Source organism: Poecilia reticulata, chromosome 10, assembly GCF_904066995.2.
Source record: "Poecilia reticulata chromosome 10, P_reticulata-male-v2, whole genome shotgun sequence".
Taxonomy (NCBI): Eukaryota; Metazoa; Chordata; class Actinopteri; order Cyprinodontiformes; family Poeciliidae; genus Poecilia; species Poecilia reticulata.
Genome location: NC_088839.1, coordinates 8517802 through 8544773, shown reverse-complemented (window position 1 = coordinate 8544773; position 26972 = coordinate 8517802). Strand labels below are relative to the sequence as shown.

The window sequence follows — 26972 nt, the reverse complement described above, 5'->3', positions numbered from 1 at the left end:
GCCTCATAATGCGTTGTGCCTTATATATAAACAAAGTTTCAAAATAGACCATTCATTGAAGGTGCGCCTTATAATCTGGCGCCTTATAGTGCGGAAAATGTGTGTGTATATATGGTGTATATATATATATATATATATATATATATATATATATATATATATATATATATATATATATATATATATATATATATTGGGGGTTGGGGGAGAGTGAGCGTTGCTCCTTCACCCTGACGTTCCCCCAGCCGGGGAAGTTTGCTGTGAGTTTTCACTCATCTTTCTGAAAACTCACACAGCAAAAAGGTACGCATCAAATTCATCGTACTCTGTGTCATCCTCGTAACTGCTTATATCAAACGTGATCCCAGAAAGTATCTTGTTAAAGAGCTTCCTCACTCCAGTCGTTATCAAATAACCTGCTCCAAATGTCAGGGGAAAAAACGTGGTGATTCCGATTTGTTGCATTGTAATAATCTTTTTCAAACACACTGCTAACAATCAAAGAGTTACTTGGATATAACCTCCTGTTTTGAGACCCAAGCATTCATAACCTCAGATGTTCTTGATCTATGTCATAGATGAGGTCTTCGCAACGCTTGGGTACTCGGGCCTAATGAAATGTCAGTCTGTGTGCATACTTGGTTGTGAGTATGCACACATACTCACAACCAAGTATGTGAGTACTTGGTTGTACTCACATACAACCAAGTACTCACATACTTGGTTGTATGTGAGTACAACCAAGTATGTTGTACTCACATACAACATACTTGTTGTATGTTGTACAACTATAAATGTTTGTTTCCCTTTTAATACATTTATCAGTAAATGCATTTCAGTATTTATATTTTCAGTTCCAATTATATTTTTCAATGCTAATGCAGGTTAATTTTAAGCTGTCTTTGTTCATAGCCACAGGCTATCCACACTATTTTTTTTTCTTTTAGGAAAGAAAATGACAGTTTCGACCTGCAGCCACCAGATGGCACCAAAGCCACAAATATTATTTCCAAAAGACAACGAGAAGCAATATTCCCTTTACTTTTTATTGTTAAGTTCTTGCAATAGACAGTATAAATTACGGCTAAAAAATATCTAGCAGTAAATTGGAGATATTTAGGATTGATAATTCTCCGTTTACCACCTGGTTTGCTTGGTTCTTTAATCTTCCCCGGCCACCGGAAGCGGTGCGGATAAAGCCGAGGTTGCAAAGTGCGTCACACGGTTGAGCCGCAGAGAAGCACAAAGCAAGAGCTGCAGACGACCGTCGATAAAAAATACATATACATTTCCACCTTTTGTGTGTGTGTGTGTCCGTGACTAAAAGACTCGAGCGGGACGTTTCCGGGTCCAGCATGGTGAAGATAGCTTTCAACTCGGCTCTGGCGCAGAAGGCGCTGGGCAAAGAGGTGCCAGCCGCGGTGAAGGTGAGCTAACGGGTTTCGTTCAGTGCGGTGCCGGTGGAGAGGGGACCTCCTCCAGGCCCGAACCCACCGCAAGCGAACGCGAATCACATTCATGTGCAAAACCAATGCGGAGATTTTACTGTATTCCCACACACATTGCAGTTTTCAACCTGCAGTAATTTATTATTATTATTTATTATTATTATTATTGGTCATTTACTAAAATGCACCGGACGCAGGACGCAGTTGTTCACTGAGTCAGAATTATAGGCTTGCATCTTTGCATAACAATAAAACATCCATCCATGCATGGATGTATGGATGCAACGCTGCATTATTATTGCTCTCTGTGCTATCTGTGTGTGTGTGTGTGTGTGTGTGTGTGTGTGTGTGTGTGTGTGTGTTCAGGACCCGGAGCTGGCCTCTGACTCGGCGGCCACAGACGGCTTTGGTCGCCTTATTCTCTACCTGCTCGGCATCTCCTTCATCCTGACTGGGCTCATCGTGGGGGGAGCGTGTCTCTACCGGTATTTCACCCCAAAGGTTTGTGTTTCAATGTGAAATACCTAAAAATCTGCCCGTTTATGCGGTAAAGCCGCGAATTTATACGATGAGATATGGTGGAATTTTCCATTACTATACAGACATGTTCCACCAGGAGCTTCCAAAAGTCTAGTTTTGACATGATGTCTGTCATAATCTCTGTTGATTACAATGAATATTATCAGGAAATCATGGAGGACAAACCAGACATTTAGTTTTTGCACCCTCTGCCAGAAAACTAAATGAGTCCCACACAAACATAAAACACACACACAATGACACCAGTATGCATTTACAGTCTTAATACACACCAAAAACACAAATAACAATAAAATCGCACACATTTAAAAAAAACAATTATGAATGATATAATCAGCCAATCAAGTTTATTTGTGTAGCTCAAATAAACACAAAAAACATTTCGTCATCAAAATCTTCAATAGACGTCAAACGTGTTTGTCAATTTTCCAGTAATTACAGCATTAGGCCTGTCACCATAATCAATAAATCAATGATAATTAAAACAAACTCAATTATCTCCTTTGGCACGATTTATCGTTTATCTCTTTTTTTCCTCTCTTTCTTCCAAAAACTGGATGATAAAAGTCTTCAGTTTGGTGCTTTGGTCATAACCAGACCTTTTATTTACAAAGATTAAATTTCATTTTATTTGTTGTTTTACTTATTTATGTTGGATATTCAAAATGTCTTCCAGTTCCAGTGTTAAATGTCCAATGGAATTTAAAGTTTACTGATGTTTAAGAACGTGTTCTTGCATTATTATTTTGCCACTACCACTATATTACTATAAATGGTCTCAAAACAATTATCATTTATTATCCAGCAAAATGTGTTATTGTGACAGGTCTACACGGCATAATAGTTTTCAAAAATGACAGATCAGCTAAGAATAAGAAGCAAAATTAAAATCTAAAAAGTTTAATTATATCCATCCGTTGTCTAAACCAGCTTGTAAATGGATGGAACAATTTATCGTATGCATTATAAATATATAAAGATATAAAAAAATCTATTCTTAAATAAAATGTGCAGCAGGTTGAATTAAGATGAGCTTACTCACGTTGTGTTTTACACTTAACAAGGCTTATGAGGACTAATAGTTACAAACCATGTAATTGCTTGGTTGCCATGGCACTTAGAGGCCACATAATGATACTGGGTCTGATCTTCAGTAAACATATGTATTATCTGTACCAGGGGGGTTCCACTAAATTATTCACATATTTCCAGGCCGGCAGCTGTTGCTCTTGTTGAAGAGGAAATATTAGAAATGTACTCCTATAAAATACATTTACTAGAGCGCTGATACTTTGGTACAGCTTTTGAGAATTTGCATTTTAAAGGAGTAGCTTTTTATGATTACTTTCATTCTACTGCATTTTAAATATAAAATTCATGTTTTTCACTCCATTGCATTTCTCTACAAGCTTGCGTTACTGGCTATTTATGGTGACCATGTTGTTGTTTTTTGTTGTAGTTTTCATCCATTTTGTTCCATCAACACATTAAAATTACGCACTACAACGTCCCCATGCAGCAGCTTTAAACTGGTTCCAGAAAGAAGAAGAAGAATACATATTTCTACACAGCAGAGGGTTGAAATGACAGACCGACATCAGCTTGTAAAGACAGTAAAACATGAATACAACCCTCTTAAATCACACCATTCTTGTGGCTTTTTAGGTCTGTTTTTATGCATGTAGGTCAGCAACAACCAAGCCACAGCTTGACATAATGTCTGTCATAACCAACCATAATAATGACCTAAAATGAACTTAACAAAACTGTGTGACATTCTATTAATTCAAAAAATATAGGAATATAAAGTATTTAGAAATGTTTAAATTGAAAATGTATATAACATTCCCATGCCCAATAAAATGCTACAGTTTCAGAGCATTGTGTTGTTTCCACCCTGACCGTACCGTTGTCCAGTGGACGTACAGCTGAACTAAGCCCCAGGAAGGGCATTGTACCGGTCGCTTTTACTATGGAAACACACCAAACATGATACGGAAACCACGCCATACTTCCGTTGAAGTATTTTGTTGACCACAACAAGGAACTTCTGTTAAACCCTGAACAGCCTCTGGCACCAGATTCACCAGAGGGACGATCATAACGGAAGACGTCGTTTCTTTATACGTTATTATGTCTTTATACGTAAAGGGTGCATTATTATTCTTCCCAAGTCTAGGTCCCTTTGTTATTCTTGTCCCTTTTTGGGATTTTGCCTTCCCGTTTCCTCCATGATGGGGGTAAAAAATACTCTGATGAGTTTACCTGAATTGCTGTTTTGGCCGGCTAAAACCGCCGTCGGATGAGAACGCCACCCCGCCATGCGTGGTTTTTAATCCTAGAGGATTGTTCCGACTCTGGCTTTAGTGGAACCAATCGCAATGCTTCCTGCTAATTCCTCTGCCAGCTTGTGCAGCGACGAGCCGAGAGCTGGGTGAGTTTGGGAGGAAATTTTTTTGAAAACACTCTAATCTTGTTGGAAAGCGGGATTGCTGGCTTTCAAACGTTTCCTTCGGAGAGAGAAAGTTTATTATTTTGAGTCTAGGACTTCAACTGTTGATACAAACCAGGTTGAATGTAATCCAGTTTTATATCTGCATAAGGATCCAACTCCTTTTTGGAAAAAAGGTTTGTCTAACTGTAGCTACGCATTAATGTCTGTTTAATAATACAGTCAGCCTTGATTACATGAAGTATTAGCTGCTATACCCAGCGCTGCGGGTCACGGCTGCAGTCATTGGAGATTCCTGTGACGGATGGAAGGAAAAAGAAATGAACAAAAGTCCTGATCATTATGAAAGTGCACACTATAATTCTTATAGGGATTTTTCTCCATTTGACAAGCGGAAGTTGAAGCTCTAAAGCATTTTAAAACGGAGAGTTTCTTTGATGTTTAAAACGAGATTCTTAGTTTTGCACATAATTGAGGTCTTCAAAAAAAAAAAAAGAGGGGGAAACACTTTTTAACACCTCATAAAACCGATCCACAGAAACGGTGTTGATCCACAGTGTTTGATACAGAATAACAGAAAATACTGACCTCTAGCTGTCAACTTTTGAATTTCTTTGTCTTTTACAATCATAATTGTGAAAAATTAAAACAGAAACAAGTGAAACTTAGGGAAAAACATCAACTATAATTTGGAAAATAATAAAACAGATTTCACAAACCATTAAGTTAGCCTGAAAATCACTTTGAAAATGTGACTTTTTAACCCACATGTCCTAATTTAGCCAAAACATGAATGTTAAAAGTCTCAGGGACATTTAAGCATCAGTAGAAATCTTTATGTTGGATTCCACTTTATCATTTGCTTTCCAGCACTTTCACAAATGTTCTAAATAGATGGCTGTAGTTTCCAATCAACCATCCTGCAAAGTATAACTGTTGTTCAACGTCTATCTTTTATTTTTCCTCCATAAGTTTACATTGGTAAGCATATCTGGAGCAATGTGGGGCTTTGGTTTATGACCCAAGGAATTGGAGATAAATGGGTTTTAACACAAAGTCTCTGAAGCTTCATGTGGAAGACGACCTCTGACACAGAGTGTGTGGAGCAGAGGCTGCATCGCTTTTCTCTGGAGGACTGAGAGGATCCCAGTGGCTTGATGAAAGACGCAACTGTTCTATAAAAGCTGTTGGCAAGTTTTCAGATTTATTTATTAAAGTGTCGTTTTCAGATTTTAGGTTGTTTTGATGAAACATGAAGAAGTTTGTTGCATTTGAAGGCAGTATTTCAGCAGAATGCCACAAAGAGTTTTACGGCAGAGATGTTTAATTTTTCTAGTTCAGAAAGAAATACCAAAGTTATTTCGATTCACTAAATACAGCATAGCGAGAGACGGGATTCGTTTTTCTTTTGACTTTCTTCAGATTTTGAAGTTAACATTCTGTACACTCAGATTGCAGAGCCTTGTTGATGACGCTGTGTTTTAGTTTCTGGTATTAATCAGGTCTGTGTCTTGAGACACATTCTATGTGTTTTGGTGTGAAATATGAGAGAATCAACACCAAGACAGAAGCAAAACATCTCACAGAGACTGAAGCTAACAAGAGCCTGTCCTTGTCTATCATAAAACGAGTCCATGGGCTGAAAGGCCGTTCAGAGAAGAATCCACAACTCCAAAAGAGAAACAGGTTGCAGTTACTGAATGTAATTAGCTATGTTTCCATCCAACTGTCTTGTGAACTTTGAGCAAACTTTTAAAAAGAGAAGAAAAATTACAGCGTGAATGAATTTGTCGCGTTCCTTTCTACTGGTTTGGCGCTACACAAAGCGTAATTTTGTCAGGTGTTGATGTTACACGTGGCGGTCATAAACAGGAAGTAAAAGTTGCAGACTCCCATACCTCACATTTCAGGAAAACAAGGAGAGGTTTTCAGGAACGTGTTGTTGTCTGGTAGGTTGTTCGGTCTTGTCAACGGGCAATGTCCAGAGAAAGAAATGAAACTCTAAAACTCGGCGAAGAGCAGCTGATGGGTCACGTGAGGAAAATGTTTGCTAAATCAGAACTTATTAGACATGTTTCCATCGACCCAGTTGCATGTTAACCCTTTTTTCGGAAAAGCCGAAATCCACTGCAACCGAGGGTGAAAACGTTCTTTTTAATGTAATTGAGGAACCTTTTCTAACGTGATGCCTCAAATCGTAACTAAAAACATATTGATGGAAACACGGCTAGTGGCAGAACTCCAGTGTCTTCTGGTCTTATGAAACCAGAGCTGAAGTGTTTGGCCTCAATGACCTTTGTTCTCACATGTAGGACAAAGGAGGAAAGCTTGTCCTAACTGAAGTGTGGGGGCGGCGGCAGCATTTTGTTTGGCCGTTTTGCTGCAGGAGGGACTGGTGCACTCTACTTTAAATGATTAAAGAACCTGATTGAAGAGATGCATGTTGCATCTCTAGACGTCAGGCAGGAAGTTAAAGCTTGGATGTTCCCAAATGGACAATGGCCCCAACCAAACCAACTCATTGCTTACAAACTGGCTTAATGGCAGCAGAGTCAATGTTCATCCATCACCAAGTCGTTGTATCTGTGACTAAGCTCTTCAGTGGTTTCATCACCTACATTTTTAAATCATAAACCCACCAAATTTGCTTTTTCAAACCCATCAGTGTCTGAAAGTCTTTGAAGACACAACCGCAGAAAACCATAGAAAACGTTTCTATTTGCAGCTGAGCAGGTAGACAACCACCGACTGTGTCCACGGACTGTTGTGGTTGCAGAGAAACATCCAGTTCTGTGCGGCCGCTCTGAAAAGGGACAACCTGTTAAAGCCTGCAGTACACCATCGTACAGAAACTAAACTGACACAAAGATTCATAGCAAAACCCAACATCAAAGATGATTTTTTCCCCCATTCTCCTCTGCTTTCATTTGTTTCATATTTGCATGAAAAAGTTTTTTTTTTTTCGGTTCTTGTTTCTTACCTGGAATCGTCTTTGTGTGACTGATTTATCTCTTTTGACTTCCCACCAGAGGCTGTATCACGGCGCCATGCAGTTCACCGACGTGTCCACCGGGGCGGAGAGCCAGCCCTACTACCTGCCGCGGGTGGAGGAGGAGGTGGAGATCTCGGACAGCATGGCCGTCGTCAGCGTGCCCCCTCCTCGCTTCCGGCCAGGAGACCCCGCCTACATCCTCCACGACTTCAACCGGGTGAGGACCGCCGGTGACCACGGCGACCGCTTTCTGTACCATTGGTGCTCGGGTTCTGAACTCACCGATTTCACACGTTTTTTGGGGGGGGTTTTTAACGACGCAGAAGCTGACGGCGTACCTGGACCTGACTCTGAGGACCTGCTTCGTGATTCCTCTCAACACTTCGGTGGTCCTCCCCCCTCAGGACCTCATTGACCTCTTCTCACAGCTGATGGTGAGTGTTGTCCACTCAGTGCCCGGTGGCTTGATTACAATAAAATGACATCACAGTGATGAAAATCCGCTTGTAGGGGGGCTTGTGATCCTTGGAAACGTAGTTGATAGTGGTTGATATTCAAACTGCACAGTTTGGTAATAAAGTGCCATCCAGCGTTAATTAAAAAACGAAATTTTAAGGCATTATTTACAGTTGAAACCAGATATTTAATGATTATAAAAATACAAACGCGCCTTTTTTTTTAGATCTGACCAAACTTCTCTCGTTTCAGGTTTGTCATAATTATGAAAATTATTTCTATTTGTTAAATGCCAGAAAACGTAGGTAGAAAACTTTTTATACATTATTTAGTAACTTTCTCAGACCAGTCAGGTGTACAGGATGTGGGTAAGAGAGATATTTAATTAGTTTTTAGCTTATATTTTTCCTGCTGGAGTTAACAGAATACTAACACAAGATATTATTAATAAAATAATTGATGTTATGTAACAGTAAAGGGAAACTGTCATCATAGTTCATTTTCAAGGTGTTGTGCTGGAGAAGTTTGAAAAATTACCTTGAAAATCCTTGAAAAGTGCTTGAATTTTACTGTGTGAAAAGTGTGTGAACTCTAGTTTTATGTTTGATAAATATTTCATTTTTTTGTCATTTTTAGCCTTTCCTAGGTATGGTAACAACACAAAATCATATCTTAAAACTCTTCCTGGTTTGTGTGCTCTGTGTTAATGCACAAATCAGCATTTTAGTGGCGGATTTCCAATCTTTTTTATTTAAATGCTAATTCTAGCCCATTTCAGTTTAACTTTATTATCTACATTAAGTCTAGCTCTTCAGCTTTCCTGCCATGAGTTTTAATAATTATTAAACTGAGTTTTGAAAGAGCATTCACTGTATTACACAAAAATTAGCATCTCATTTCACTATTAGCATGCTAGCTTGTCCGATTAGCTCTGAGGCTGCTAGCATTTCTAGCTAGAAATGCAACTTTGCAATTTCTGTTACCAGCTGAAAGTCTTGAGTATGAATGAACAGCACACATGTTTATAGTAAAAAAGCACTTTCATTTAAAATAACCTCTTATGTTTATGTTTCCTCTTGCTGTTATTAAAAATCTTACTGATACTGAAACTAGCTAACAGTGGAGCAGCACTAGCTGTTGCCTTCATCTGGATAGCACTTGCATAAAGCTGCCATTTCTGAGCTTCCAACTAGCTGCTGATCAAAGTAGATTAAGTGTAAAATTGTCCAACTTACCTCTGGTAATTTCTGTTTATTTCTCATAAATGGTGATAAAACTTGTAATCCCGACATTTTCTATAATTAAGGTATAAAAGTCATTTTTCTAAGATCAGTCACTTTTGATGCGTGTGACTTATTCTCTAATTTTAAACATTATTTACCCAATTGTATATCTTTCTTTTTCCTCGTGCGTATTTTTCGCTTTGTTTTTTTTAGCTAAATACCATAAGCAACATGAATAAGATTCAGCAAATGGCAAATAAAGTTATTAGAAGTTTTAAATGAAAGTCACAGAGACTAAAGCTGCAAATCATGTCGATGTTACTTAAGATCAGCAAGTATTATTTAAAAATATGCTGTTGTAGCAGTTTAACCATTAAAGTAAAATACAGGATTTAAATCGACAATAGGTACCTTTGATAAGAATGTATATATATATATATATATATATATATATATATATATATATATATATATATATGAAACTATCATTATGTTGTGTTTGTATAATATGAGACTGTCCAGGGTTTCCCCCAGAAAACTTGCTAAGCCCGGTGGTCAGGGCATCGAGGTTGTCCACTGTGTTTTTGTATTAAAAGATGTTAAGTTGACAGGAAATAAAAAGTATTACTGTGTAATTATATGTTACAGGAAAAGATCTTCAGTGAGATGCTATTTAAACCGACAACTAATCTAAAAACAACAAATTTGAACTTCTGTTTAATCCAAATTAAGTCAGTGGCTCCATCAGGCCCTCTAGGGTTTCAGGAGCCCCATAAACACTAATATTTTAAAACAGACCAGAGATACATAAATGTAACACTTGTTTATTGAGATTACCAATGGTGTTAAATTTTATTCAATTGTTTAGGCATACATAAATTAAATGATTTTAAGTTGTTTAACATTTAAACACAAGATTTTAAGGAGCTGGCAAGTTTACTTCGTAAAACTTCAAATAACAATATTCATAGTTTTGTTACCATAGCAACAATCTGATGTTGTGAGTTTAATCTTTGAATTTCCAAATGCAAATTCAATCTGCAGAGACTCACACAGAGTGCTAATATTATGTTATTAAATTATAATAACATAAAACTATAATAACTTTATGTTGTTATTATAACAAAGTTATTATGAAGTTAATATTATATTAACTTATATTATAATTTAATATTTTATTATATTAAATTATAACAAAGTTATAATAACTTTGTTATTATAGTTTAATATTGTTTTTTATCATAATGGTACTATTAGTAAACGATAGCAATAATAACTATATTAAATTATAATAAAGTTATTATAACTTGGTAGATTAGCTGCTGCAGCTATTAGCTCATTAAACACCTGCTGTACTGATGATCTACCAGAGTTGGTGTTTAAGTCGCCTTTTATTTTCTAACTGAACTGAAACAGAATTCCTCACCACATCTACATGTTAAGGTTGTCAAAGTCAAGCTAGCATAACTGAACTACTTCCTTCTCCCTCCATATTTTTTTCTTAATTACCTTTTTCCTGACCTGTTTATCAAGTGATAGTGTAGCAAAGTACTGCATCCCTTTGTCTTTTATCAGGCATACATTTAAAGTTTTGTGCGATATTATATATATATATATATATATATATATATATATATATATATATATATATATATATCGGTGACGTGCGGTCAGGTATATATATATAAAGAAATTCCCTTCTCACCCTCCGCGGGTGGTCTGTTTCATCCTCTGAGCTCGGGTCCTCTACCAGAGGCCTGGGAGCTTGAGGGTTCTCCTCCAGTATCTTGGCTGTGCCTAGAACTGCACATTTCTGGACTGAGATGTCTGATGTTGTTCCTGGGATCTGTTTGAGCCACTGCTCCAGTTTGGGGGTGACTGCCCCGAGGGCCCCGATGACCACAGGCACCACTGTGGTCTTCACCTTCCAGGTCTTTTCCAGTTCCTCCCTGAGGCCCTGGTACTTCTCCAATTTCTCATGCTCCTTTTTCCTGATGTTGTAGTCACTTGGTATTGCTACATCCACCACAACGGCTTTCCTCTGTTCTTTATCCACCACCACAATGTCCGGTTGGTTCGCCATTACCATCTTGTCTGTCTGGATCTGGAAGTCCCACAGGATCTTAGCTCGGTCATTCTCCACCACTTTTGGGGGTGTTCCCCACTTTGATCTCGGGGCTTCCAGTCCATATTCTGCACAGATGTTCCTGTACACTATGCCCACCACTTGGTTATGTCGTTCCATGTACGCTTTCCCTGCCAGCATCTTGCACCCTGCTATTATATGCTGGACTGTCTCAAGGGCCTCCTTGCACAACCTACACCTTGGGTCTTGTCTGGTGTGGTAGATCTGAGCCTCTATTGCTCTGGTGTTTAGAGGCTCAGATCTACCACACCATATATATATATATATATATATATATATATATATATATATATATATATACACAAAACCATCCAACGTTTTCTCTGACAACGGCACCGATTGAAAAAAAAACGGGTTTCAGAGTGCGATGTTTCTGAAACGTACCGTTTTCCGTTGTTGTGTAAACAGAGAAAATGGATCTTTTCTTCCAGAGAATCCCCAGCTCATGCATAGTATGACGCAAAACATAGCTGCTTCCTACAATCCACAAGAAGAAACTACTCACAATGCTGGTGTTACTACAATTCGTGTTTCCTCATCAGATACGGTTCCCTCAGCGTCTCTTCACCGCTCTGCACCGCCCAGGTGGCAAAATACACGGTTGCTTGTTCAGCGTATACATCTAGATATATAACCATATTATATATACTCATGCAGACACATATATAAAGTGAAATTATCTGCCAATGGAATAATATTGGAATGATAATATTTTACGGAATTATTCATTTAGTACAAGCTCCTATATTTTGCTGACAAGTTATTTGCAAGATAGTTTTTATATTATTTCTGATGTACTAAAATATATGCACTAGAAACTAAACCAAAATTATTTGTGTTTTTTTAATTTTGTTTATATATTTTGTTTCTCGTGGGACTTTTCTGCCAGACACTTGGACATCTTCATTGTGTTCTGTGACTCAATGCTAATATAACCTAGCTAGCTAGCCAGCTAACAAACAGCTAGCACTCATTTATTCAGAACGTAAATAGCCATGTGAGTGGGTCTCATGCCGCCCGCTGATGAGATGTCGTCCTGGGTAGTTGCCAAGGCTGGCTATATCAGACACTGCCACTGTTCAAAACTGCACATAATAAACACAATTTTCTTTATTCAAAGGATAAAAACAAAAACACTGGTTGAGCAAAATATGTTTCATTATGCCTCAAGTATTTTTAGTTTGAATAATTTTTTAACGCTGTGTCCCATAACACTTTCTGCTAGGGCAAACTACAAACTTACAGTGCATAGCTAGTGGTTATGATCTGATTCTATAGTAGTTATTTACAATGTTGCTTATTCGCCATAAGAAAGACGCATAAAAGATTAAACTGTTATATTTAAACCGTCGAATAATCACACTTCACACTTTCTCACATCAGTTTTGTTTACTGTAAACTCCCCAAGAATAAATATGTAGAAAAGTTACTGGGAAATGGCACAGCAGTGTAATGGTATGGCTGCTGTTTGGGACATTTTGGTTGTAAAAAACAAACAAACAAACTTTTCCTGGTTGTTCCTCTTTCCGAGGGTTCTTCAATAGCAAGTCATTGGCAAGTCAAAAGTCTGTACAGGATGTTTGCATGTATAGTATTTGACTGAATTCCCAAACTCGGACAACATAGCTCAGAGGCATTTTGTGCACACTTTGTTTTTCTTTTCTTTTCTTTTTTTCATGTAAAAGTGAATGTTTTTACAGGTTTGAGGATTGTGAAATACACTTACTGAGACCTAAAAGAGGAACTTTGCTTAGCAAGTGTGGTTACTTAAAATAAAACATTACTTCTGCTCGGTACGGGAAGACTTGGCATTTCTGCAGCATGTATTGTGTGGACACAATATTTTTTTATTTTCGCGTAACAGCGGGCTAAGAATAGCGCGGCCTCACTAGTTCTGTCTCTCTTCTCTCCAGAGTGACTCATACCGCAGCTACCTGGTGCGCGAGGACCTTGTGGTCACCGAGCGCATCGAGGACGTCAAGCCGCTGGGTTTCTACATCCGCAGGCTGTGTGACGGAAAGGAAACTTACAGAATGCAGCGCCGGTCCAACCTGCCAGGTACGGACGACGAGCGCTGCAGGTTCACTGCAGAAAGCACAAATGTCCAACCACTCAATCCGACTGAGGTTCATAAGGTGTCGCTATAAAGAGATGAATAAATTAAAACGAGCTCAAGAATTCCCATTTGCATGATTTGTTGTTTTTCTCTTTCTACCAAAAACTGGACGATAAAAATCTTCAGTCTGACTCTTTGGTCTCAACTGGACACTTTTTTTGAAGGACAGCTTTGTTTACACTCTTTCTGATTCATTTTATTTGTCGTTTCTGTTGTTTTGTTTATTTCTTTTCAACATTTAAAACGTCTTCCAGTTCCGCTGTCAAATGTCAATCAGAATTGACGCGATCACGTCAATTCAGAATGCGATCATGCGATTACCATTATTTTACTTGAAAATGCTCTCAAAACAACAATATTATCGTTTATCGCGATAACTCCTGACTGCTCTAATGTCTGTACAAGAACCTCGACTTTATTTGGCATTCAAATAGAAGAACTGAAAAAATGTATTGGAAAACCAGAGGTATAATATTGTCTTTGAGGTTTTCGAGTCATGCTCGGCTGTGTTTTTTTTTTTTTTTTTTTCCCCCCCAAGCCACGCAGCATACTTGTTTTAGCAACAGGAACATTTTATGGGGTTCCCCCTGCTTCATGCTGTGAAGCCGACCTGAACAGCTCCTTTCAGCCAAAGAGGAAGCTGGACGCCAGAGCACGGTGTTTTGTTTTTACTGACGACCGAAACGACAAATAAAATATCAAAACTCCAGCGGGTGTAAACATAAGACTCCCTCAAGTCAGTTCTGGAACCATTTCAGACTCGTAGAGGAAGCGAACACGTCTAGTCATTGATTGATCGTTAACTGGAGCGCAGACACAGGCTCTAAAAATGTCCGTTTGCTGAAAGAACAACGCAGTCTGAGCAGTAATTAGGTCAAAGCTGAACAGAAAATATAAACATTTTGAATTTAATTTTAAAAACCTGGTTTGTCTATAAACCTGTCCTACCCAGAACTCCTCATGTTGCATTTTTAACTTCACCTGGTTCAAATTTTGTTTAAAAAAAAGTTCTATTGGACACCTTTTACTCCGATTATTAATCCAAAATAAATAAATCAACAAACTAGTAGACAGTATCGTTTAGCAGCAGATGCAACCTTTGCTACAAACCTTCACTGCATTTTAGGCAATACATTTATTTTTATTTTTATTAAAAGTAGTTTAATTATTTGCTCATTTGCTTCATTTCTAATATCGTGTAAAGAAAAAAAAGAGGCTTAAGTGGCTAATTGAAAAAAAACATTTGTGGAATGTGCTGACTTTTTTTATTCAATTAACCGATTAATCATCAGAATACTCATTAGAATAATCGATTACTAAAATAATCTGTGGAAAGAGGAAAATACCTTTCCTCACAGCTGCCTACTTAGCATAATTAACTTTAAAAAAAAAGTCTGACTTGATGTTTTTTGTTTTTTTTTTTTTGTCAGGCGGAAACATCCAGAAGCGCTCCGCCGACGACTGCTTCACCATCCGCCACTTTGAGAACAAGTTTGTGACGGAGACCCGCATCTGCAAGGCCTGATGAGGAAACGGAGAGAGAGAGAGAGAGAGACGGAGAGAGAGAGCGAACGGGCGAGCCGGGGTGACGGAGGGAGTTGATGAACGACAGCGACAGGAAGCACAACTTTCAGCAGAAAGCTACTTTTGTACAAAATCGTTTCGCCTCCCTTTGCTTCCCAGCTTGTGTCGAGTGAGTTTAGGTTCCAGAGCCGCCGCCGCTGTACGTACGCCTCACCTGCATCAGTCCGCACCACCTGCTGTTTGTTGTTACCTTAGACGCACTAAGTTTCATTTGCTCCGTTAGAATCCGTTTCGTTCGCCGTGGCTTCCTGCAGACCCGCCGTATCGATGTTCTTGTATCCCACATGCGAGTTTTACAGCCTGCTTGATATTCCCGTCGTTCCCAGCAGGTGTGCGACGCCTCTCGTGTTTCCTGTCGCCCCCCTTTCCCAGAGCAGCTTTGGCAGCGCGCCGTAACGCTGACACGCACGTTTGAACTCACAGTCGTCGTCTTACCATCATGGTCGACAACATGGACGAACATCTGACAGCTGCCACTCCTCACTTTTTGTAGATATTTCCCAGAGTGCCCTGCTGCTGCCGGGACTCCTTTGTCCTGCTGTGTTATGATTTAGTGTAAATGACGATGAACTATTTGGGTTTTTGTGTTTGTGTAGAGACATTTCTAGATGTTAGCTAGTGAAGACCATAAGCTAAACCGGCGGGACCAAGCTAAAGGGAAACGTTGCGTGTTATTTTGAAGGTGAGAAACGTTTATTTGATCGCCTGCTTTGGTTTGTGAATCTGTTCGTGTATTTCATTTTAACCTGAACAAAAAAAATAAAAAGAAGAAAAAAAAGCAGATGTAATGCGTCGATATTATAGTTGGTGGCATTGAAGTTTTACATTTTTCACTGGAAAACTTATACTTGCTTAGATTTACTTACACGAAACTGTTATGGTTGAGTTTGGAAATCCCTTGAGAAATGAAAAGAAAAAGGAAAAATGTGAAAAATAATATTTTTGAAATGGCTTTGTGCCAAAAAGCATAAAAAGGGGGAACAAAAGGGAAACGTTGCGAGTTGTTTTAGTGGTTTGTTCTGTGAATCCCACACAGGAAGACAATCAGTAGGAAGTTCTGTAGGCTAGTAACGACGGGCTGCTCCAACCCAACTCCTGTGGAATAAAACAAAACAACTTTGTGTGACACTACTGAACTGAATTTCATTTTTGTTGTTGAATAAAGTTGCTTTTCTTAACCTGCTTAAAAACAAAACTTTCCTGTGTGGTTATTGCTACTTCATGTATCACTGCAATTGTGCTTTTTTTTGCTCTACAATCTAGAATTACTGTATTGGGTCAGAAATATAAATTTGTTGTGACTTTGACGCTGCAAAAACACAAGATCTGTCCCAAGTATTTTTTGGTCTAGTTTCTTGATCCATCCATCCATTTTCTCTCCATCCAGTGTCCCTTAGTGGGGTCGGGAGGGTTGCTGGTGCCTATCTCCAGCTAGCGAGAGACGGGGTTCACCCTGGACAGGTCGCCAGTCTGTCGCAGGGCAACACAGAGACACACAGCCATGCACACACACCTAGGGGCAATTTAGAGAGGCCAATTAACCTGACAGTCATGTTTTTGGACTGTGGGAGGAAACTGGAGTACCCGGAGAAAACCCACGCATGCACAGGGAGAACATGCAAACTCCATGCAGAAAGACCGGGGCTGGGAATCGAACCCAGAACCTTCTTGCTGCAAGGCAACAGCTCTACCAACTGCGCCACTGTGCAGCCCTAGTTTCTAGATATTGGAGATTTTTTTTTTCCTAAATACTGATTTAAAAAATATATTTCACTTATAAGAAAATTTCCCATGTTGGAAGTGAAATAATCAGCCGGTCGAACTAGTTTTATAAATATTAAGGACTTATTGGCTACTCGTAAGTTAGTTGTGTTTTATTTCAAGAGTATTAACATGTTTGCAATAAAAACTAGACAAAAATACATTTTGTTTTTTGCAGGGGCTTAGTCTGGTTTGTGTCAAGAAACTAGCCAATCAAAATAAAGAGTTATTAAATATCCAGCAGCTTGCTGAATGTGTACAATCATCTAAATATTAGTTATCATCTATATATTTGACTGCATGGATAATTTGAGTGTAAACCCACAATGAACAGACACTTGTCTGCCCAGTTCTTGTTTTTGAAATGCTAATTTTAGCCAACTTGCTGCTTTTAGAAATCATTTCTCTGAGAACTTTTTTTTGTTTTTTTTTTTATAAGAGAATGTCAGAACAAGGACCAACCAAATAAAAAATAAATCATGTTTTAATTACATACAAATAGAGTAAGGGCTTCACATTTCAGATGTATATTTTCTTATATTCACAAATAATTTAAATTTTCACCAAAGGAATGCTCACATTTTATTTGGAGGATTAGTGGTTGTAAGGACGCCGCCTTCCTGAGCGACGGCTACGGTAACCCGGAATGGACACAAATCAGCACTTTTACTACACATTTGGCAAAAAAAAATTAAAACCAAAACAACACGTCGGCTTGTGACTTAGGAAAGTGCGCCAAAAGTCCAGTCAAAACGGCTTTTTTCACGCCGTTGTAAGAGTGACTTATGACCGCTGGATATTGTGGCGTTTATTCAGCTCACTGAATGGTGGTTTTTACGTGTGACGGCGATCAAGCAGTTTGTGACGACCCAAATGTTCAGAATTCAGAAGGTTTTCACTGAATTTTCGTCGTATTTTACAGCGACCTGCATTTTATTTTATTTTTTCCAAATGTGTAGCAAAAGCAGCGATTTGTGACACGTGTGGCTTTCCAAAGCCTAGTTTGTCTCTATGTTCCCTGAGGCAGTTAAGCAGGACAGCCGTCTGCTCAAACTAAAATTGTCCGGTATCTCGGGCTTGCTTAGCCGCTTCCTGAATTCATCGCTTGTGAAGTAGTACATGATCGGGTCGACGGCGCAGTTAAGGCTGGCGAGGCAGAGCGTTATGATGTGACTCCTCCGAATCGTGTTTCCGGTGGCGCAGTCCTTCAAAGTCTCAGCTTTCACCAGGAAGTCCAGCGGCAAGGTGATGTGATACGGTGCAAAGCACAGCAAGAAGACTACGGTGCAGCACAGCACCATCTTCAGAGCCTTCCGCTTCTCCCCAAAGTCATGAATGCCCTCCATCGTCACCGTTTTGAGGCTTAAAACTGTCAAAATTGAACATGACACCACAACGACGAGGGGGATGATGAAGCCCATTAGTTCTGCGAATGTCATCAGGACTGTGGCAAATAAAACACTGATTTTTTTCGTAGGCAGCTCTGCGAAACACACCGCTTGCTTCTCTGACTCGCTCCGTAAGAAGGGGAAAGCTATGCAGGTCACGCAGACAAACAGCCAGCCGAACATGCTTATCAACATGTCTCCTTTCTGCTTCATCTTGTACTTCAGCGGGTTCACGGTGAGCTGGCAGCGACGCACACTGATGCACACCAGGAAGTAGATGGAGGCGTACATGTTGACGTACTTGAGATAGAAGCTAAATAAGCAGAGAGGGTGACCGAAGGGCCAGTTGTTGTTCAAGTAGTAGTAGATCCGCAGAGGCAGCGACAGCACCTGGGGACGGAGGCAAAGTGTTCAGGAGTGAGCAGAAAATCACATCGACTATGAATGTGCTTAGAAAGATTCTTTGTTAAAGGGGCAGCATCATGTGTTTTCCAGCCACATAGAATCAATTTACAGCACAATCAAGTAACTATGTTACCTTCAGTTGTTATCAAAGATGACTTCAAAGAAATTTTACTTCATAATTTAACGCCTTCCCGGCCCCATTAGGGTCAAGGGTGTACAGAAAATGGATGGATGGAATTTAACACCTTGAAATTGGGCCTCTGTCTCTTTAAGAAGCTCCTGCTCTTTCTGAAACTCCACCTTCAGGAAGTCATCACAATATGGCTCCTCTATTAACCCCTTATCATTGTAGATCCAAAATTTCAAGAGGGATTGTCCTTGTTAAATGAAACCCAGCCGGTTTGTTGCTTATTTTGAGCTCGACTGAAGAAAACTGAAAAATTATTGTGCCAGATCGTCCTTCATTTAAAAACACACAAGTGTTTTAAAAAAGTAAATAAAAGTAGATTTTGGTGTTCTTTAGACTACAAGTGAATTTATCATAAAATCAAAATCAAAGCAGAAAGCTTGGAGGAGACGATCGTGTTGTGTTGTTTTTGTTTCTGAAAATGAAGACACTGCAGACTGTGCATCTTTACAGCCGGAAACTTCAACCTCATCACAGCCCAGTTCATTAATTTAACCAGAATTCAGATATCTCCACCCCAGCTGATGATCTCACTTGATTACGAGTCACCAAAACAAAGTCACACATGCTAACATTTTTGTTGGACTGCATTTAACTTTGACTCACACATCCGCAGTGATATTGCTTTAATGCGCTTCTGCAATGTCACAAGACATATTTCCATCCCATTTTTTTTTCACGACTTAAGCCCAATGAATCCTGGCATTGTTGTCTTGGAATATGCTTTTCCTGGAAGAAAAACATTTGTTGGTGGAGCAGCCTGGTTGTTCGGTACATTCCAGAAGTTATCTGACCTCCTCCTTTGGGTACATAATGTTGTTGGACCGAATGCAGCAACCCCACTACCCTAACCCACTGGCTTGTACATCAGACAATAAGCATCTTGAACTGAACAGAGCAAACCTGGACCACACGACCTTGTTTCATCGCTCCAGACTTCAATGCTCCTTTGCAAACTGAAGTCCTTTTTCTCAGGTTTGCTTCACGGATGAATGTTTTTCTTACGGCTACACCGTTGAGTTGAGTTCCCTTCTCATTGTGGAGGTGCTCTCTAAACATAACCCCCAAGTTCTACGGTTGTTTTCCTTCCACTGGACGTCCCGCCAATCATCCAGGGTTTCTTTCCAACCACATTATCTTCCTCCAAGACGATGGTTCCCGACTATCATTCCAGTTGTTCTTGGACGGGTCTCAGCCCAATTTCAGCCGCTTCTACAATTTCCTGAGACGTTTTCTCTGCTTGCTGCCAATGATTTGACCTTTTTTAGCCAGACTAACAATTCTTCCACCTATAGGGACTGTGTGTTTCAGCGTCACAGGAAATGGGAAACTACTCTTGGCATCAGTTGGGATTAGATAACTTCTTGCCAGCTTAAGTATAATCCCCCATGCGGCGATTATGTAATAGGAGGTTTCTGCTTATTTGCTTAGTTAATTCCAGGTGGTAACTATTTTTGGCCAGGCAGTGTGTAACTGTTCTTTCTCGTTGTGCTGCACTGTGCAGGTTATTTCAGCTGATTTTAACTCTGCCTGGATGGCATATTGAAAATTTGAATCAGGAATTTATCAGCTGCAGATGTTAGCAGCGGTTTTTACAACATCTGTTAAGTTTTAGTAATGGTTAATGCTCTGGTTTCTGTGTTGAGTTCAGTTGTGCTGAAAAGTCAGAATCTGCAGACATTTCATAATTTATTCATATCTGTGAGTTAAGGGACAGTCAATCAAGTCGGTTCGACATAATTATTTTTTATATCAAAGGGAAAGGGTCCTTAGAGTTTTTTGCTCCATGTTTTCAGCAACATAATGTTTGTGAACATTTGTAAAATCGGCACTACACTTTAGCACAACTGCTTACTTTTCTGCTTTGAAGTTAAAACGTGTTTTGTAAAATTACATAACCTCTTTTTTGCAGATGATTCTTCTTTAAAATGCCGGTTAAAAAGCGCAGTTTTATGGCAGCCAATAAATCTTATTCCATCTTTCCCCCCAAAAACAAAGCTGAAGTCAAAGACCTCGACGTAACCCTGAGAACGTGATAAATAGGGTGATGTCACTGACATACGGCGCTCACAGCCGCTGTTGCAATAGGTGCATGCAGAGGAGGCATTGTGATTTCATTTGCCTGCTATGTTGTCAAAAAAATTGTTAGCGCTTTGCATGTTTTGCATTGCCATAGTAGTAAAATTTAACAGACTGTTGTGGATTTATGAGACAGGCCAACACTTGTAAGCTTGCGAAAGCAACTGTTTGCATTTTACTAAGGGGTACCCGAATAAAAGGAGCTGAAAACATAAGCACACTTTTCCCATCTTTCAGATATTGAATTTGTAAAAGATTACTCAGAATCCCTTTAATTCCCATGGGTTGGTCTGTCACAGAAAAATCCCCAATGAAACACATTAAAGTTTGATGTTGCCTAAATGTGATAAAGGGGGAGTAAGACTGCTTTTCCAAGACTCTATATCTGGAGAGATGATGAATAAGATATGAATGTAAAAGCTCCGCAATCAAATTCTGAGTGAGTCCCGCTCCGTTTTGTTTCACAATAATTCAGTTTTAAGTGTTTGTTAAAGCAATTCAGCTTCATTTCAGCTCCTTTATCTGCTCTGAGCACTTAGGACAGAAAGTAGCACTTTAAAAGCTGCCAGCTAATGCTGCACAGCCACTCACAATCTGCTTTCATCCAAAACCCACAACACAATAGATAACTCCATTAAGAACGCTTTATTCTGAAATACGTCCAGAATATTCTGCTCCTAATCGTTTTCCTCCTTGGGTTTTATGCTTAGGGCCAACAATAATCACCACTTTTTAGTTTGTTTCTAAAAGGCTGAGCTAACATCAGTTCATAATTGCTTCAGCTTAGGATTGCTAATGTGTAGAAGTGTCAATTTTAACAAAGTTAGCTCTTTCATTAGTTAGTATGTTAATCGATCTACTCATTTTGTCCCATGTTGGTAACAGTAGTTGTGTTTCCATTACTGATGTGGGCAAAGCTTTGTCAATATTCCACTAATGTCGAAAAAACACAATCTCAGAAATGAGGCGTTTCCATTAAACCAGAAACACTTTTGAAATCACATGTATTCACGCTGTAAGTCTTTAAAAACATGCTGCGCCATGACCCTCTAACTACTTCCTGTCGTCGTCGTCTTCATGGTTTGCATCAATGGCTATGTCTGGTTGTTGATCATGTGACTCGTGTGACGCGAAAAAAAGTGTTTTTCTATTGCAGTTTTGCTAAATAAACCAATTACGATACGGCCCAAAAGACACCGCCTCATCCAAAACATTTGAACAAAGAATAAGAGTTTTATCAAAATTGCCCTGTTTCCGCTTAAATGGTCAACGTAAACTTTAGGTTATAAGGACATAATCAGAAGATTAGTTTACATTTTCATTTGGCAGTGGTATGAAGAGTTTTGATCTTAAATCATTATCTATTTCTCGTTCTTGCTCTTAGATGATGTTCTAAGCTGTTCTTAATCGTTGAAATAGGTCTGAACTGTATGATCTGTACTGTACATTCACGTCTTCTATCTAGATATCTTATATATCTTATAATATCACATAAATAAGATTGGCAAAGGTCTTGTTGACTATCCTCATGGGTACAGAGTTAAATGTTATCCACTACACGCAGGTAGATGATGTGAACAGAGGAAAGGAGGAAGTCAGGAGAGGGGCGTTGTTACCTGAAGCAGATCGGCCACAGCGAGGTTCATCATGAACACCACAGCCCTCTTGGTTTCCCGTCTGTAGATCCTAAACACCCACAGCGCCAGGACGTTACCCAGCAAGCCCGGTGCCAAGATAATGCTGTACACCACAGCGTAAACTTGGTGCTGGTACACACGCAGAGTATCATCCCCAGAGCAGTTGGTACGGTCTGGGGCATACCAACTGCCCCAGGTCGCAGAGCTGTTATTCATCTTAAAGATACGAGGACGTCTGCAGGAGGCTGGTATCAGAAAAGCTGTCTTTGGTTTGTTGAACGTTCAATCCAGGCTCCCATGCCGTCTGTTGTGGCGAAAGGAGTCAAAGCAGTGAGCCGTATTCCCGAGAACTTCTCAGCGGCTTTACAGACGAGAGGAACGACGACTTCAGGGGAGCCTCGTGTCCAACGCTGATAGTTTGCAGGTCTTCGGGTCAGTAGAGGATAGTCTGACGAAAGAGACGAGAGTGAGTGGATTGAAAGGTGACAAGTCTAAAATCTAACTAAGGATCTTGGTTGTGCTGTCGCCAAAGCAGAAACATAGTTTGCCTCCGCCTGGGGTTTATAGATGGCCTTGTGTCCTAGAGAGCATGTAAAGTGAACTCGACTGTCTGGGAACAGAGTCATAAGTTTGTTGAAACAGTTGAACTGGTCCTGCCCCTCAACATACACTGATAGATGAAACACGGTTAATGTTTCGGTATCGGCCTCGATTGGCCACAGGATTTGCATGCAGCCATGCTGGCCATCCGTTGTGAGAAAGAGCTCTTTCAGTGATCAAACACTGATGTCACTGTCATACATACTGAAGTTTTCCTTGAATTCCTAACATCTGTTCATCCTGAGAAAGTCCTTTATCAGGGTCCTGTCCAGTAAGTGAAGGCAAACTCAAAGAGACGTAGATGTTACATGCTCTCACACTTCTCCACTTGCACAACAACCCACCGTGAGCCTGTGTCAAGTGTCTAAGCACCAGCGAAACCAGGTTAGCTTACACAGAACAGGCGCGTGGTTAGCAGGACATGCAACGCTAACCTGAACCCGCACAGTTTGATTCGATGGGGATCTCTTCTGTGGGCAACACCCCCAACAGGCGTTCTGACACGAGAGGGGATAAAAGCAAGCGAAACTTTCAGATGACATTTCACAGAGAAGAACGGCAGATGTTTACCGCCCCTGGAAACAGTAATAACTGGCTTTCTGCACTTGTGGGTGTTGCAGTATGTGAAGTGTACAAGTTAAGCTCATTTAAACTTGATGCTCTTCACTTATTTCGTTTTCTCTCTTCATTTAAGCAGGAACCACAGTGGTCTCGGGGTTATAGGTACGTTTCTAAGCATACACTTTCTACAACTGGTTTGTTAAATTGAGCTCAGCTTACGAAAAAACAAGATCAATCACAGATAATTAATGATTTAGATATTAATCGAAAGAGAGGTGGGGAAAGGTTTTAAGGGAAAGATGGAGAGTAGAGGAGAGAAAAGTGCTTACAAAGAATTCAAGTGAACACTCTTGAAGTCTGTCTCTAAACCTTCAAGGAAGAGAAAAAACAAAACCAAGAAGCCACAACAATAAACAGCATATCTATATATATAATAACAACTATTATAACATCACTGGAATGTACATGATGCAAGTTAACACAAGCTGTATTTAGTGACAGCTGCAGTCCAACCGAGAGAGTATCTCAGGAAATTTCATTAAATATTTTAAGATTTACAATGGCAGCAACATTTAGAACAATTAGCAGTTTAATTTATAAACATGATAATAAAAATGCAAATATACTGACAGTCTTACTCTAGTCAAATGAAACTATTATTAATCCGAGGCATTAAAAACCTTTGGTTAATTCAACATCTATCACATTACAATGCATTGTCTTACACTTTTATAAGCAGGTACTAAATAAAAGTAGATTTTTTTAACTACAGAAGAACATTTTCAATGTAATAAGAAATCACTTTTTTTATCATAGTTGCATGGTTCCTCATACTGAATCCAACTACCATTTTTAAAGTCTTGCATCAATATTGCAGTGTGGCCTCATAAAATGTTAAGTATTACTTGAGAAGTATTAGCATGTTTAACTTTGCTCTGATTCGTATAAATAACCCTGGATGTAGTACTTAGATCTTTCAATGTCATATTTACCTATTAATAAATGTTCTATATCAACTTGATTGAGTGACATGAGTTTTGTCAAACTTGCTGGCAACATGTGCGTTAGCTTGTTCAATTTCTCAGGTTATCATTATTACAGAAGAGGTCAAATGTTTATAAAAGCTTGACGAGAATCTGCGTTGTTAAAAGTATGAATGAAAGAAGCTACTGCCTGTACAACAAGTATTCTCCTTTAAGTTCTGCAAAGAGACTTGGATTTAACCTGAGGAGACATTTATTTATTTTACATAAGGTTTATTGTGTGGGGATCAAACAGCAGCATTTTGTATATGAAATTTTCAGCATGGATACAGTGAACATCTGTTGTCCTGAATGCAGCTGGAAGGGACTGGTGCATGAGGACCGGATCTCCTGTGAGTGTGTTGGAGTAGAGAAAAGGCCTACATACTTTCACTGTAGTCTTCAAAAATCACACCAGGAAAAAAACACTACACTTGTTAGTTGCTACTTAAAAAAAAAAAAAAAAAAAAGGGGAAGAGAAAACCCAAAACACGTCTTAAATTTGGCAATAAATTTGGTAAGTTGGCAACATGGCAGAAACTAATCAAAAATACACTAACATCACACTTCATTCTTGTATTATTTCTTACTACAATAAATAGTAAACATTGCATCACCTGTGAGTAAAAAAAAAAAACTGTACATAGCTGTAATTAAAAGCTAGTACTGTGCAGTGAATAGAGTATATATACTTTTTTGGTTTAGCTGACAAACTGCTGCTTTCTGCTGTGTTTGCTCAAGCCACCAGCACACTGAAAAGAAAAAAAACCCTCCAAGGTACAAGATCCCACGCAGCAAGATGGAAGAGTAAAACATCCCCTGGAAACGGCCTCTGGTTCATTCGCCTAGTTTTACTGCTGCAGCTGGCTTCCTGATTACTTATGTTCATGAGGTCTCTGTGGAAGTTTCCGTGCTTGGAGTCGGCCTCTTTCAAAAATTAGCTGAACAAGTTTGAGGGGGTGTAAAATGACTAATAGGGTGAGCCAAGAGAATAAACAAAACCTCTGCTGGCCCAGATTTTTGAAGTGCTTTTTTGGGGGGGAAGGGGGTGATGCAGTAGAGAGGGAGAGGATTATAGTTAGAGATACAATGTGTTTTTTAGGGTTTCATTGTTTAGAAGAATTTAAAGAAGTGTCTCAGTTCACTTTCTGGCTGGTAAGATGTCTAAAGAGGTAAAGGGGTGTGAAACCATGATCTTTTTGCCACATGTGCCACTAAAAAAGCTTTAATATCAAATCAAAACAGAATTGCACAATAAAAGGTAAGTAAAGATTTAACTTGATCAGTTATTAGAGCAAGAAAAATAAATACAAAATCTTTAAAGTATTTAACATAAACAAATTTAAGGTGGCATTTTCATTAATTCTCAAAATTGGAGACAGTTAAGTCCAAAACTATTCATACTCCTGCCAGATTTATATCTAATATTATTTTCATTCAGTCAAGTTGTACAAGTGGTATAATTTAGCAACAAACAAACAAAAATTAGATCCTTTTTAATATTCAAGTGGGAGGAAAAAAAATCTCAACTGACGTCAAAGTAATCAAACCGTTCTTTTAACCGTTTTCTACCAAATCAAAATGGCGCCGGGTGTCATGGTTTCCCGTCTCTCACTCTCTCGGTCCTGTATTGTGTTCAGGTGTCTCTACGAGTGATAAATACCCGCTCGCTGCCGGTGTGTGAGCGACGAACTCTTCTTAACGTCCGTGACTCGCTGCTGACGCTTCCTTTGCGCCGGACAGCGATTTGGAGGATCCCCACACCGCCCCTGGCGTCGGTACCTGAGGACCCGTGTCGTCGCGCCCCAGCTTGGATTCTTTCGAAACGGAAACCCTGGACAAGTAAGTGGTCACGTGCGGAGGCCAGCGCTCTGGAAAGCGTGCGCGGATCAGATCTTAGACGTCCTCAAACAGCGTTGCCTCCTTCCTTTTTAACAGACGTCATCGGCTGAGTTGCCGTTGAATTGTTGGTAACCTAGGCAACGGGACTTGGCGTTCTTAAACGCAAGGTTGATATCTAGCAAAAAACCTAACGAGCTGCGGACTAATTTGATACTTATCAGCTGACCTCATTCTAATCATAGTGGTTTATCACCCAGCTAAATATAGTGATATTTTTAATTTCCGAATTTTCAGTTCTGTCATTGCTCATAATGACAGTTTAATAGTTGGGGATTTTTATGTTCACTTGTTGTGAGAATAAACCAGCCAACATGTAAGGGACACCTCATAATAATAATAATAATAATAATAATAATAATAATAATAATAATAATCAATTTAATTTATAATGCACTTTCCATTAATAAAAATCTCAAAGTGCTACATGGTGCAGCTAAAAACAAATAAAATCAACAATCAAAAACAATAAAAAA

The 26972-nt window shown here is 39.2% G+C and overlaps 2 protein-coding genes across 2 annotated transcripts; one reads left to right on the top strand and one right to left on the bottom strand.

The window, feature by feature from the left end:
- The first annotated feature begins 1154 nt into the window (after positions 1-1154).
- On the top strand, positions 1155-16152 carry LOC103470939 (integral membrane protein 2A). The gene is made up of 6 exons (XM_008419661.3): positions 1155-1427; positions 1815-1949; positions 7470-7649; positions 7756-7866; positions 13171-13315; positions 14804-16152. The coding sequence occupies exons 1-6, from the start codon at positions 1356-1358 to the stop codon at positions 14896-14898; spliced, it is 738 nt and encodes a 245-aa protein (XP_008417883.1). The 5' UTR covers positions 1155-1355; the 3' UTR covers positions 14899-16152.
- Positions 16153-17287: 1135 nt separating this feature from the next.
- Positions 17288-26659, bottom strand: gpr174 (G protein-coupled receptor 174). The gene is made up of 3 exons (XM_008419662.3): positions 26261-26659; positions 22394-22862; positions 17288-18496 (listed from the first exon to the last, which is right to left on the bottom strand). The coding sequence occupies exons 2-3, from the start codon at positions 22628-22630 to the stop codon at positions 17717-17719; spliced, it is 1017 nt and encodes a 338-aa protein (XP_008417884.1). The 5' UTR covers positions 22631-22862; positions 26261-26659; the 3' UTR covers positions 17288-17716.
- Positions 26660-26972: the final 313 nt, after the last annotated feature.

Coding starts and splice junctions, on each gene's coding strand:
- LOC103470939 (XM_008419661.3), top strand. CDS start 1,356: ATGGTGAAGATAGCTTTCAACTCGGCTCTGGCGCAGAAGGCGCTGGGC. Junction 7,867..13,170: donor ACCTCTTCTCACAGCTGATG/GTGAGTGTTGTC, acceptor TCTTCTCTCCAG/AGTGACTCATACCGCAGCTA. Junction 13,316..14,803: donor GCGCCGGTCCAACCTGCCAG/GTACGGACGACG, acceptor TTTTTTTGTCAG/GCGGAAACATCCAGAAGCGC.
- gpr174 (XM_008419662.3), bottom strand. CDS start 22,630: ATGAATAACAGCTCTGCGACCTGGGGCAGTTGGTATGCCCCAGACCGT. Junction 18,497..22,393: donor CTGTGGCCGATCTGCTTCAG/GTAACAACGCCC, acceptor CTCCGTCCCCAG/GTGCTGTCGCTGCCTCTGCG.